This window comes from Salvelinus namaycush, unplaced genomic scaffold, assembly GCF_016432855.1.
Source record: "Salvelinus namaycush isolate Seneca unplaced genomic scaffold, SaNama_1.0 Scaffold1945, whole genome shotgun sequence".
NCBI classification, from domain to species: Eukaryota; Metazoa; Chordata; class Actinopteri; order Salmoniformes; family Salmonidae; genus Salvelinus; species Salvelinus namaycush.
In genome coordinates, this window is record NW_024058725.1 from 22,360 (window position 1) to 36,355 (window position 13,996).

The following is a 13,996-nucleotide window of genomic DNA, read 5'->3' on the forward strand; positions in this document are numbered from 1 at the left end:
CGACAGGGCTAGGTCTGTGTGTAACAGTATCTACTAAGAGACGCGACAGGGCTAGGTCTGTGTGTAACAGTATCTACTAAGAGACGCGACAGGGCTAGGTCTGTGTGTAACAGTATCTTCTAAGAGACGCGACAGGGCTAGGTCTGTGTGTAACAGTATCTACTAAGAGACGCGACAGGGCTAGGTCTGTGTGTAACAGTATCTACTAAGAGACGCGACAGGGCTAGGTCTGTGTGTAACAGTATCTACTAAGAGACGCGACAGGGCTAGGTCTGTGTGTAACAGTATCTTCTAAGAGACGCGACAGGGCTAGGTCTGTGTACAACAGTATCTTCTAAGAGACGCGACAGGGCTAGGTCTGTGTGTAACAGTATCTTCTAAGAGACGCGACAGGGCTAGGTCTGTGTACAACAGTATCTTCTAAGAGACGCGACAGGGCTAGGTCTGTGTGTAACAGTATCTACTAAGAGACGCGACAGGGCTAGGTCTGTGTGCAACAGTATCCTCTAAGAGACGCGACAGGGCTAGGTCTGTGTACAACAGTATCTACTAAGAGACGCGACAGGGCTAGGTCTGTGTGTAACAGTATCTACTAAGAGACGCGACAGGGCTAGGTCTGTGTGCAACAGTATCCTCTAAGAGACGCGACAGGGCTAGGTCTGTGTGTAACAGTATCTACTAAGAGACGCGACAGGGCTAGGTCTGTGTGCAACAGTATCTACTAAGAGACGCGACAGGGCTAGGTCTGTGTGTAACAGTATCTACTAAGAGACGCGACAGGGCTAGGTCTGTGTGTAACAGTATCTTCTAAGAGACGCGACAGGGCTAGGTCTGTGTGTAACAGTATCTTCTAAGAGACGCGACAGGGCTAGGTCTGTGTGTAACAGTATCTACTGAGAGACGCGACAGGGCTAGGTCTGTGTGTAACAGTATCTTCTAAGAGACGCGACAGGGCTAGGTCTGTGTGTAACAGTATCTTCTAAGAGACGCGACAGGGCTAGGTCTGTGTGTAACAGTATCTTCTAAGAGACGCGACAGGGCTAGGTCTGTGTGTAACAGTATCTTCTAAGAGACGCGACAGGGCTAGGTCTGTGTGTAACAGTATCTTCTAAGAGACGTGACAGGGCTAGGTCTGTGTGTAACAGTATCTTCTAAGAGACGCGACAGGGCTAGGTCTGTGTGTAACAGTATCTTCTAAGAGACGCGACAGGGCTAGGTCTGTGTGTAACAGTATCTTCTAAGAGACGCGACAGGGCTAGGTCTGTGTGTAACAGTATCTTCTAAGAGACGCGACAGGGCTAGGTCTGTGTACAACAGTATCTACTGAGAGACGCGACAGGGCTAGGTCTGTGTGTAACAGTATCTACTAAGAGACGCGACAGGGCTAGGTCTGTGTACAACAGTATCTTCTAAGAGACGCGACAGGGCTAGGTCTGTGTGTAACAGTATCTTCTAAGAGACGCGACAGGGCTAGGTCTGTGTGTAACAGTATCTACTGAGAGACGCGACAGGGCTAGGTCTGTGTGTAACAGTATCTACTGAGAGACGCGACAGGGCTAGGTCTGTGTACAACAGTATCTACTGAGAGACGCGACAGGGCTAGGTCTGTGTGTAACAGTATCTTCTAAGAGACGCGACAGGGCTAGGTCTGTGTGTAACAGTATCTTCTAAGAGACGCGACAGGGCTAGGTCTGTGTACAACAGTATCTACTGAGAGACGCGACAGGGCTAGGTCTGTGTGTAACAGTATCTACTAAGAGACGCGACAGGGCTAGGTCTGTGTACAACAGTATCTTCTAAGAGACGCGACAGGGCTAGGTCTGTGTGTAACAGTATCTTCTAAGAGACGCGACAGGGCTAGGTCTGTGTGTAACAGTATCTACTGAGAGACGCGACAGGGCTAGGTCTGTGTGTAACAGTATCTACTGAGAGACGCGACAGGGCTAGGTCTGTGTACAACAGTATCTACTGAGAGACGCGACAGGGCTAGGTCTGTGTGTAACAGTATCTTCTAAGAGACGCGACAGGGCTAGGTCTGTGTGTAACAGTATCTTCTAAGAGACGCGACAGGGCTAGGTCTGTGTGTAACAGTATCTACTGAGAGACGCGACAGGGCTAGGTCTGTGTGTAACAGTATCTACTGAGAGACGCGACAGGGCTAGGTCTGTGTACAACAGTATCTACTGAGAGACGCGACAGGGCTAGGTCTGTGTGTAACAGTATCTTCTAAGAGACGCGACAGGGCTAGGTCTGTGTGTAACAGTATCTTCTAAGAGACGCGACAGGGCTAGGTCTGTGTGTAACAGTATCTACTAAGAGACGCGACAGGGCTAGGTCTGTGTGTAACAGTATCTTCTAAGAGACGCGACAGGGCTAGGTCTGTGTGTAACAGTATCTTCTAAGAGACGCGACAGGGCTAGGTCTGTGTGTAACAGTATCTACTAAGAGACGCGACAGGGCTAGGTCTGTGTGTAACAGTATCTTCTAAGAGACGCGACAGGGCTAGGTCTGTGTGTAACAGTATCTACTAAGAGACGCGACAGGGCTAGGTCTGTGTGTAACAGTATCTTCTAAGAGACGCGACAGGGCTAGGTCTGTGTGTAACAGTATCTTCTAAGAGACGCGACAGGGCTAGGTCTGTGTGTAACAGTATCTACTGAGAGACGCGACAGGGCTAGGTCTGTGTGTAACAGTATCTACTGAGAGACGCGACAGGGCTAGGTCTGTGTGTAACAGTATCTACTGAGAGACGCGACAGGGCTAGGTCTGTGTGTAACAGTATCTACTAAGAGACGCGACAGGGCTAGGTCTGTGTGTAACAGTATCTTCTAAGAGACGCGACAGGGCTAGGTCTGTGTGTAACAGTATCTTCTAAGAGACGCGACAGGGCTAGGTCTGTGTGTAACAGTATCTACTAAGAGACGCGACAGGGCTAGGTCTGTGTGTAACAGTATCTACTAAGAGACGCGACAGGGCTAGGTCTGTGTACAACAGTATCTACTAAGAGACGCGACAGGGCTAGGTCTGTGTGTAACAGTATCTTCTAAATCAAAGAGAAATCGGCGAAGCATGAATATGTTGGCTATATGAAATAGCTAAGAGAGCATTTTAACGTAGCCAAAGATTACAGGGTCCCCTAGGCAACACTGACCAACACCTTGTTTCTTACCCACAACTCCTCCCTGGCATTTTCATTCGTCATCATGTCAAAATTCCCACTATTATCTTCTATCTATAGAATTTAGAATATTCATTCTGAAGTCAAATAACAATTGCAACATTTGGTTAAAAATAAGGCCTAGATTGGCAGTGTGGAAATGATCTTAAATGAGTGCAGAAAAAAAAAATGAAAATGCAAAAAAAATGTTGAAGTTTAATTGAACTGTATAAAACAATCGGAATGGAGAGAGACCCATTGAAATCACTTAGCGTGATGTATGTGTTGCCGCCATCACCACCTGGTGGAGGCCCGTCAGGAAGTCCAGGATCCAGTTGCAGAGGGAGGTGTTCAGTTCCAGGGTCCCAAGCTTGTTGACGTGCATGGAGGGGACTATGATGTTGAACGCTGAGCTGTAGTATATGAAAACCATTCTCACATAGGTATTTCTCTTAGCTAGGTGGGTGAGGGCAATGCGGAGCACAATTTAGATTGCGTCGTCTGTGGATCTGTTGGGGTTGGTATGCAAATAGGAGTGGGGTCTGGGATGATGGAGTTGATTTGTGCCATAACCAGCCTTTCAAATCACTTCTTGATTACAGATGTGAGTGCTACAGGGTGGTAGTCATTGTGGCAGGAAGCCTCAGAGTTCTTGTGAATAATGGTGGTCAGCTTGAGACGTGGGGATTACCAGACTGGGACAAGGAGAGGCTGAAAATAACTGAATAAGCCTTGCCAGCGCCCTGGATTAACGTCCGGCCCTGCAGCCTTGCGAGTGTTGACCTGATTTTTTTAAAAAAAATTAAAAAAAATTACTCATGTCGGCCTCTGAGAACGAGATCACCCAGTCCTCTGCGTTGGCGGGGGCCCTCATGCAGGGCTCGGTGTTGTTTTTGTCGAAGCGTGCATAAAATGCATTGAGTCAGTTTGGTAGAGAGGCATTGTTGGGCAGATCACGGCTCTGCAGCCCCTGTCACATGCGTTGGGCATCAGAGCCTGTATAATAGGATTTCACCTTGTTCCTATAGTGTCCTTTTTGCTTTTTTTGATGCAGAGGTCATAGCAGGACTTCTTGTAATTGTTCCTGTCCTCAGCCGTAGACACGTGGTTTGCTGTAGTTTAGTGCGCCAACCTCTGTGTTAATCCAGGGCTTTTGATTGGGGAAGCAGCGACCTTTCACTGTGGGGACAAAGTCAGTGATGTATTTCCTAATGAACCGGGGACTGAGGTGGTAAGCTCATCAACGGTATTGGTGTAGTCCCGGGACATCATCCAGTCAGCGCTAGCAAAGCAGTCCTGTAGCTTGGCACAAATGGTATTTTAAGTTGGAAGCCCAGAGATGAAAAAATGTACTTTTTTTTCTCCATTGGTTATCCATAAACCAAAAGGGCTATATGTTGGGTGATTCTCACGAAATCTTGATTTCAAAGATTTCAAACATGAAATCTTTAAAAAGACTTGCATCAACAAATTTCCGTTTTAGGCGTTAATAACAAGGTCTGAAGTGTTTGTTAATTAAAAACATTACTGACAATTTAACACCTTTTTTTTGAACATATTTTCCAAAACAAGGAATTAAAAATCTCATTACCGCAACGGTCTGAAAACGTCAAGCTCATTAGGAAAGACATTTAAAAACATTTTTTATAATGGATATAATAATATAATAATCATATATATAATTATAATAATATATATATATATCATATATTATTAACAGTCATCCAAAGTTACTTAACTCTGTAATAATATATCTTTTTAAATTAACATTTTAATTTGATTTCGACTGACTTCTCGCATTAACGTAACACCTTCTGCGTTCTACAACATAATATTTTTGATATTTCTGACATATGTTCAAAATGAAGCCTGAAAGAAGGTAACAAATAGATTGTTCACATGCATTTAAAAGCAAACTACTATTTTTTACATTCGTTAAAAAAATGAACATTTAAATTAACACCTGTTGCGGTAATGAGGTCGATGATTTCGGTAATGATAATACGTATACTAAGACTGAGGTATGATTTTTTTTAAACATTTATAAAATTGAATGTCGAAAATAAATGAGATCATATTGGCAGAATCGTGGATTTTCAAGTTAAATCAATTTCATTTTGCTATTCTTCAAAAGTACATAACATACAAAACCAACCCATACAAGCACATTAGAACAGCACACGTCATCGTCACTACACGCCTGTACACTGGCCCTCGGGGAGGACGTGTCTACGAACCCAAGCTGGTGCAGCTTCTTCAAGCCAAAAGTTTTCATTACGTTTTGCACATGTAATCTCTGTCTGTGACTCTTCCGCCGGCCAATTCAAAAAGACTTAAAGAATTTAGCCTTGGAAAGGTTGCGCCTTTTTGGATTCTTGGGAGAGAAATCTTCTTTGAAGATTTTGCGATAGTGTCCGTTATAAGGTTCTCTTTTTACGGGAATAGCTGGTCCTTTTTTTTCCTAATTTCTCCTGATTTCCCGTTTATTACAGTGGAGATGTTCATCTTGATGAAGGAAGTGGCTAACACGTGTTCACTTTAGTCGTCTCTGGCTGTTTATGTTCTCTGATGACCTCTCTTTGTAGTTCTGGACCTCTCCGCCTTCCATGTTGACAGTTACCTGCTTCCTCTTGGCCATCGCCTTCCATGTCCCGTGTGGCTCAGTTGGTAGAGCATGGCGCTTGCAACGCCAGGGTTGTGGGTTCATTCCCCACGGGGGGACCAGGATGAATATGTATGAACTTTCCAATTTGTAAGTCGCTCTGGATAAGAGCGTCTGCTAAATGACTTAAATGTAATGTTGACAGTTACCTGCTTCCTCTTGGCCATCGCCTTCCATGTTGACAGTTACCTGCTTCCTCTTGTCCATCGCCTTCCATGTTGACAGTTACCTGCTTCCTCTTGGCCATCGCCTTCCATGTTGACAGTTACCTGCTTCCTCTTGGCCATCGCCTTCCATGTTGACAGTTACCTGCTTCCTCTTGGCCATCGCCTTCCATGTTGACAGTTACCTGCTTCCTCTTGGCCATCGCCTTCCATGTTGACAGTTACCTGCTTCCTCTTGGCCATCGCCTTCCATGTTGACAGTTACCTGCTTCCTCTTGGCCATCTCCAAGTATCTTCAGTCTTTTCTTTAGGTTGATCATCTCTCTACAATCTTCTCTTCTGTGTCGCAGAAATTTAACCTCCATTTTGATTCGTGTTTTCTTTCTTCTGTTCCTCTTTTTGATTGTGATTCCTTTTTTTTGTGGGGGGGTAGATGTCTTCATTGGTCCTGGTGTCTGTAGAGATGTCTCGCTCTTCTCTTTAGGAAGTTGACTTGATGTCAGGGACATTTTACCTGCTGAGGTGTGAGAATGTCTGTTCTTCTTGAGGAGGCGGCTTTGTCTTCCAGATTTTGAACAACTTCTTCAGTTTGCTTCTTGAAACATGTTGACGTGTATCATCTTCCGGGCTTGATGGTGTCAAATACAGCTTTTACCTGTTTCCGTCTTCCGTAATACCTTTTTTTGAGTTTTTCCCGACCACTGTTTTTTTCCCTTATTTTCATGTTGCTTCTTTGTCAGATCTTGAGTTTTCTTGGTTTTACAATTGAGCTTTTTGTTTTTGATATCTGGAAATGGAAAGGAAGCATGTCTGAACATGGGAAACATCTTACTGTTATGGACACGCCATCCTAGAGACGGAATGGCTGTGTGTGTGGAGGACGTGTGTGTGTATCCTATAGTAGAGACTCAATGGCTGTGTGTGTGTGGAGGACGTGTGTGTGTGTATCCTATAGTAGAGACTCAATGGCTGTGTGTGTGGAGGACGTGTGTGTGTGTATCCTATAGTAGAGACTCAATGGCTGTGTGTGTGGAGGACGTGTGTGTGTGTGTATCCTATAGTAGAGACTCAATGGCTTACAGACTGTGTGGACATCCTATAGTACAAACTAAATGGCTTACTGTGTGTGTGTGTGTGTGTGGTGTGTGTGCGTGTGGTGGATGTGTGTGGGTTGGACGTGTGTGTGGTGGATGTGTAGACTTCCTAACACTGTAGGGTATTGACTTCCTATAGACACAGTATGAGGACATATGCTTCCTCATATATATATATATATATATATATTTATGCTAATTATTCTTGCTGTAACCTCCAACCCCTGACCTCTCTCTCTCTCTTCCAGCAGTTCTGGGTTGATGTAAACTTTTGTTCTCTGAAAATTGTCAGCCTTCGCTAAAGCTTTTCTTTTTGTCACTTGCTGACTCTGCAATTAAATAGGACATAAAGCAAACTATCAACAGTTTGTAAAATGTAAATAAATAGTTCATTTATATATATATATCTTTTAAAAATATAGTTTGTATGATTTTAAATTGTCATTACCGAAACAGAAGTTATTTTTACCACAACCGGCCTTAAATTGCAGCAGTAAGTGAGAATGGTGTTGAGGAGGATGAGGAACCTTGTGTTGCTAACAAAAGAGAAGACATGATGACTAAGCACATTTTTACTCAGTGTACATAATTAGACATTAATTAAGTATATTTTCATAGAACATTTTTAATCTGACGTTTTCTAAATGTGATAAACTACCTGTCTCAGTAATGATAGACTGCGTACACGACAGTATTGACTGACAAGAGAATGTTTAACTTTTAACTGGAGAAAATATAAAGAGATCTGCTTATCTGGTAGCCATCTTGGAAGGCCGCTGTGTTGCTTCTTTCAAAATCAAACTTTATTTAAAATTCTCTGCGAGTGTAAACAGTCCTTCAAAGCTGTTGTGGAGGGGGAGAACATCAGTCATGGGGACACTTCATTTTAACACCATTTCTTTCATTATTATTATACATGAATATTCAGTTAATTATTTTTTCTGTCATTTGAACACATCTATTAGAATAAACATGTACATTTTTTGTTGTTGAATATTTTCAATTTACTCTGTTTAAATTACAACATGACACATTCAGACAGAGCTGGACACGTTGCGGTAATGAGAATCTCAGCAGAAAATGCAATAAAATACAAAAATAATTCATTCCTATGTTGAAATGACTCTTTGTGCAAGGTAGAGAACACTTACCTTTATTATGATATTTTGTTATATGAATAAATTACATGTTTTATATTTAAAATCATTACTGTCGTGGTATTTTAATGTTTTCATGAAAATAACCAATTCCATGCTTCAACTATTGTTAAAATAATAATTTTTGTATTTCGCTGTGTAATGTTTTTTTCTCTCTCCCCTTTCCCCTCTCTGTCGTCTCTGTCTCTGTCTCTGTCTCTCTCTGTCTCTGTCTCTCCCTGTCTCTCTCTCTGTCTCTCTCTGTCTCTCTCTGCTTGGATGCAGGCTCCCCGATCGAGGCTCCAGGTTCCACAGACGGAGACTCGCAGGCCTGTATCAGAGTTTGGCATGGGGTTACTGTGCCAGCCTTGCCCCTACCAGGCGCTCTAGATGATGGTTCCCCAGCGCAACATGACAGAGAGGCAGTGAGGCTCGGCTAGCCCCCCCACCCCCACCCCGACCCGACGATACTCTCAACACTCCCTTGTTCTCCCCTAACCGCTGACCTCCACATCCCGTCCCACCATGCTGCGTTTCCTGCCTCTGAAGCTGGGTCGTCTCTACCGTTGTCTGAAGCTTCTACTGGTGGTCGGTCTGTTTGTTATCCTCCTGATGAACACCCACAACCTGTTCGCCTCCTTCCAGAAGAACGAGCTGACGGACCGCCGCTTCATCAACCTCAACAAGTGTCCTGCCTGCTTCGGCACCAGCTGGTGCAGGAAGTTCATGAACGGCCAGGTGTCCTTCGAGACCTGGGGACGCCTGCGCTTCCTGGATGTCTTCAACGTCAAGAACGTGTATTTCGCCCAGTACGGCGAGCCGCGGGAGGGGACGAGGCGCGTGGTGCTCAAACGCCTGGGATCCAACCAGGAGCTGGCGGACATTGACCAGAAGATCTGTAAGAGAGCTACTGGCCGTCCTCGCTGCGACCTCATCCAGGCCATGTACAAGACGGAGTTCGCCCGGCTGAACGGTGACGTGAGGCTTCTGACCCCTGAGGTGGTAGAGGGCTGGTCTGACCTGGTGCACTGCCCCTCCCAGAGGCTGCTGGACAGGGTGGTGCGGCGCTATGCCGAGACCAAAGACTCTGGCAGCTTCCTGCTGAAGAACCTGAAGGACACAGAGAGGATGCAGCTACTGATGACCCTGGCCTTCAACCCTGAGCCCCTCGTACTACAGGTAGGACCTACAGCCTTTTAATACCCTCTTCTACAGCTACTGATGACCCTGGCGTTCAACCCTGAGCCCCTCGTACTACAGGTAGGACCTACAGCCTTTTAATACCCTCTTCTACAGCTACTGATGACCCTGGCGTTCAACCCTGAGCCCCTCGTACTACAGGTAGGACCTACAGCCTTTTAATACCCTCTTCTACAGCTACTGATGACCCTGGCCTTCAACCCTGAGCCCCTCGTACTACAGGTAGGACCTACAGCCTTTTAATACCCTCTTCTACAGCTACTGATGACCCTGGCCTTTAACCCTGAGCCCCTCGTACTACAGGTAGGACCTACAGCCTTTTAATACCCTCTTCTACAGCTACTGATGACCCTGGCGTTCAACCCTGAGCCCCTCGTACTACAGGTAGGACCTACAGCCTTTTAATACCCTCTTCTACAGCTACTGATGACCCTGGCGTTCAACCCTGAGCCCCTCGTACTACAGGTAGGACCTACAGCCTTTTAATACCCTCTTCTACAGCTACTGATGACCCTGGCGTTCAACCCTGAGCCCCTCGTACTACAGGTAGGACCTACAGCCTTTTAATACCCTCTTCTACAGCTACTGATGACCCTGGCGTTCAACCCTGAGCCCCTCGTACTACAGGTAGGACCTACAGCCTTTTAATACCCTCTTCTACAGCTACTCCTCTGTGTTGTTATGCGTGTTTGAGATTGACTACATTGTTCTTCAGGTCACTTTTTAATTTCCCTCTTCGACTTTGTTTCTTGTTAATAGCCCTCCCTTCGTTTGTTTTGTCAGGTGTTATTAACTTCTATGTGCTGCACTATAGAGGACTGCAGACACTGACATGTCCAAATGAAACCAGTGGAATCCCAAGAGGCCTGTTGGACTGGTAGCCCCCCCTTTCTGCTACAGAGCCATCTAGTGGAATCCCAAGAGGCCTGTTGGACTGGTAGCCCCCCCTTTCTGCTACAGAGCCATCTAGTGGAATCCCAAGAGGCCTGTTGGACTGGTAGCCCCCCCTTTCTGCTACAGAGCCATCTAGTGGAATCCCAAGAGGCCTGTTGGACTGGTAGCCCCCCCTTTCTGCTACAGAGCCATCTAGTGGAATCCCAAGAGGCCTGTTGGACTGGTAGCCCCCCCTTTCTGCTACAGAGCCATCTAGTGGAATCCCAAGAGGCCTGTTGGACTGGTAGCCCCCCCTTTCTGCTACAGAGCCATCTAGTGGAATCCCAAGAGGCCTGTTGGACTGGTAGCCCCCCCTTTCTGCTACAGAGCCATCTAGTGGAATCCCAAGAGGCCTGTTGGACTGGTAGCCCCCCCTTTCTGCTACAGAGCCATCTAGTGGAATCCCAAGAGGCCTGTTGGACTGGTAGCCCCCCCTTTCTGCTACAGAGCCATCTAGTGGAATCCCAAGAGGCCTGTTGGACTGGTAGCCCCCCCTTTCTGCTACAGAGCCATCTAGTGGAATCCCAAGAGGCCTGTTGGACTGGTAGCCCACCCCCCTTCTTTCATACCACAAAGACCAGGGAGGTTTTCCAATGACTTGCAAAGAAAGGCACCTATTGGTAAATAAACTAAAAAGCAGACACTGAATATCTCTTCGAGCATGGTGAAGTTATTAATTACTCTTTGGATGGTGTATCAATACACCCAGTCACTACAAAGATACAGGTGTCCTTTCTAACTCAGTTGCCATAGAGGAAGGAAATCGCTCAGGGATTTCACCATGAGGTCAATGGTGACTTTAAAACGGTTACAAAGTTGAATGACTGTGATAGGAGAAAACTGAGGATGGATCAACAACATTGTAGTTACTCCACAATAATAACCTAATGGACAGATTAAAAAGAAGGAAGCCTTTACATAATTAAAATATTCTAAAACTTGCAATAAAAAATGTAATTAATACTGAAAGTGGCAAATCAATTATGTTTTTGTCTTGAATACAAAGTGTTATGTTTGGGGAAAATCCAATACAACACATTACTGAGTACCACTCTCCATATTTTCAAGCATAGTGGTGGCTGCATCATGTTATGGGTATGTTTGTAATCGTTAAGGACTGGGGTGTTTTTCAGGAACAGAATGGAGCTAAGCACAGGCTAAGCACCTATCACACAATGCCAAAGCTCCGCTGGAGTTGCTTACCAAGAAGACAGTGAATGTTCCTGAGTGGCCGAGTTACAGTTTTGATTTAAATCTACTTGAAATGTATGACAAGGCCTGAAAAATGGTTGTCTAGCAAGGATCAATAACCAATTTGACAGAGCTTGAAGAATACTGAAAATAATAATTTGCGAATGTTGCACTATCCATGTATGGAAAGCTATTAGAGACTTACCCAGATAGACTCACAGCTGTAATTGCTGTCAAAGGTGATTCTAAAATGTATTGACTCATGGGGTTGAATACTTACCTAATCAATAGACACTATATATACAAAAGTATGTGGAGATCCCTTCACATTTGTAGATTAGACTATTTCAGCCTCATCCATTGCCGACGGGTGTATAAAATTGAGCACCTAGACAAACATTGGCAGTAGAATGGCCTTACTGAAGAGCTCAGTGACTTCTTCAAACGTGTCACCGTCATAGGATGCCACACGAGTGGAAACGTCTAGGAGCAGCAACGGCTCAGCCCCGAAGTGGTAGGCCATACAATCTCACAGAGCGGGACCGCTGAAGCACGTAGCGCATAAAAGTCGTCTGTCCTCCTTTGCAACACTCACTACAGAGTTCCAAACCGCCTCTGGAAGAAACGTCAGCACAAGAACTGTTCTTCAGGACCTTCATGAAATGGGTTTCCATGGCCTAGCAGCCGCACACAAGCCTAAGATCACCATGCACAATGCCAAGCGTCGGCTGGAGTGGTGTAAAGCTCGCCGCCATTGGACTCTGGAGCAGTGGAAACGCGTTCTCAGGAGTGATGAATTACGCTTCACCATCTGGCAGTCAGATGGACTAATCTGGGTTTGGCGGATGACAGGAGAACACTACCTGCCCCAATACATAGTGCCAACTGTAAAGTTTGGTGGAGGAGTAATAATGGTCTGGGGCTGTTTTTCATGGTTCGGGCCCCTTAGTTCCAGTGAAAGGAAATCTTACTGCTACAGCATACAATGACATTTTAGACAATTCTACTTTGTGGCAACAGTTTGGGGAAGTACCTTTCCTGTTTCAGCATGAATGACAGTGTACCAAGCAAGGTCCATGAAGAAATGGTTGGTGAGATCGTTGTGGAAGAACTTGACTAGCCTGCACAGAGCCCTGACATCAACCCCATCGAACACATTAGTGATGAGTTGAAACGCCGACTACAAGCCAGGCCTAATCGCCCATCATCAGTGTTCACTTCGGGGCCTGAAACTCTCCATAATTCAATTCGTGATGATTGTACATCCGCTAAGAAAAGTCCGCCAAAACTTAACTCAACGTCTGGCTCTAAATGGCCAGAAACAAAGTACTTTCTTCTGAAACTCGTCAGTCTCTATTATTGTTCTGAGAAATTAAGGCTATTCTATGTGAGAAATTACCAAGAAACTGAAGATCTCGTACAATGCTGTGTACTACTCCCTTCACAGAACAGCGCAAACTGGCCCTAACCAGAATAGAAAGAGGAGTGGGAGGCCCCGGTGCACAACTGAGCAAGAGGACAAGTACATTAGAGTGTCTAGTTTGAGAAACAGACGCATCACAAGTCCTCAACTGGCAGCTTCATTAAATAGTGAAGCTATTTAATATTAAACAAAACACCCGTTTCAACGTCAACGGTGAAGAGGCGACTCCGGGATGCTGGCCTTCTAGGCAGAGTTCCTCAGTCCAGTGTCTGTGTTCTTTTGCCCATCTTAATCTTTTCTGTTTATTGGCCAGTCTGAGAAATGGCTTTTTTCTTTGCAACTCTGCCTAGAAGGCCAGCATCCCGGAGTCACCTTTCCGCTGTTGATGCCAAACCCTCTGTACATTACAGGGTATGAATCCTCTTCCTTCTTCCGCCATAGATCTTTAGCATAGTCACTTAGTATCGATCAGACCCACCCCAAAACCAACCTGCAGATTCTTCAGGCTGGCCTATTCAACCTCAGGAGGCTGAAGACATTCAGCTTGGTCCAAAAATGTCCCCCCAAAAGTGTGCTTATTATTATTATTGTTGTTTATTATTAGACAGTAGTTTACATATTTGTCTTGTTACTAAGTAGATTTGTTGTTATTTTTTGGACAGTCTTGAAAAGGAGAAGGTAAAGACTTCATGGTGCAGAGTTTTCTCCAATATGGATGAAGGGTCAAAGTGCTGTGGTGATGACATCCCTCAAAGCTCTGAGATTTACCTCGTGTTACTGAGTTACTACATATTTAACATTTCAAGGCTCTGAGATGTACCTCGTGTTACTGAGTTACTACATATTTAACATTCAAGGCAGGTTTAAATTATTCAAAGTACATCTGTGTGATGGTCTTTTGGAAAAACATTTTTTTTTGGGGGGGGGGGGGGGGTCATCTGTTTCATCCTTGATGTCTCAGACATTTTTAGGAAGTGAAAGTAACTACTTTTGAAATGAAGGTTTTACAAAAACTATTTCTGTCTCTTCCCTTTAA

The 13,996-nt window shown here is 44.9% G+C and overlaps 1 protein-coding gene across 1 annotated transcript; it reads left to right on the top strand.

Moving 5' to 3' along the window:
- Positions 1-8,466: 8,466 nt before the first annotated feature.
- LOC120037866 (divergent protein kinase domain 2A-like) lies at positions 8,467-11,004 on the top strand. Its single transcript, XM_038983833.1, has 2 exons — positions 8,467-9,392; positions 10,197-11,004. Exons 1-2 carry the CDS (start codon positions 8,739-8,741, stop codon positions 10,242-10,244), a joined length of 702 nt encoding a protein of 233 aa, XP_038839761.1. The 5' UTR covers positions 8,467-8,738; the 3' UTR covers positions 10,245-11,004.
- Positions 11,005-13,996: the final 2,992 nt, after the last annotated feature.

Excerpts from the sequence above, each read along its gene's own strand:
- LOC120037866 (XM_038983833.1), top strand. The coding sequence starts at position 8,739 with ATGCTGCGTTTCCTGCCTCTGAAGCTGGGTCGTCTCTACCGTTGTCTG. Across the intron at positions 9,393-10,196 it reads CTGAGCCCCTCGTACTACAG|GTGTTATTAACTTCTATGTG; the intron begins GTAGGACCTACA and ends TTGTTTTGTCAG.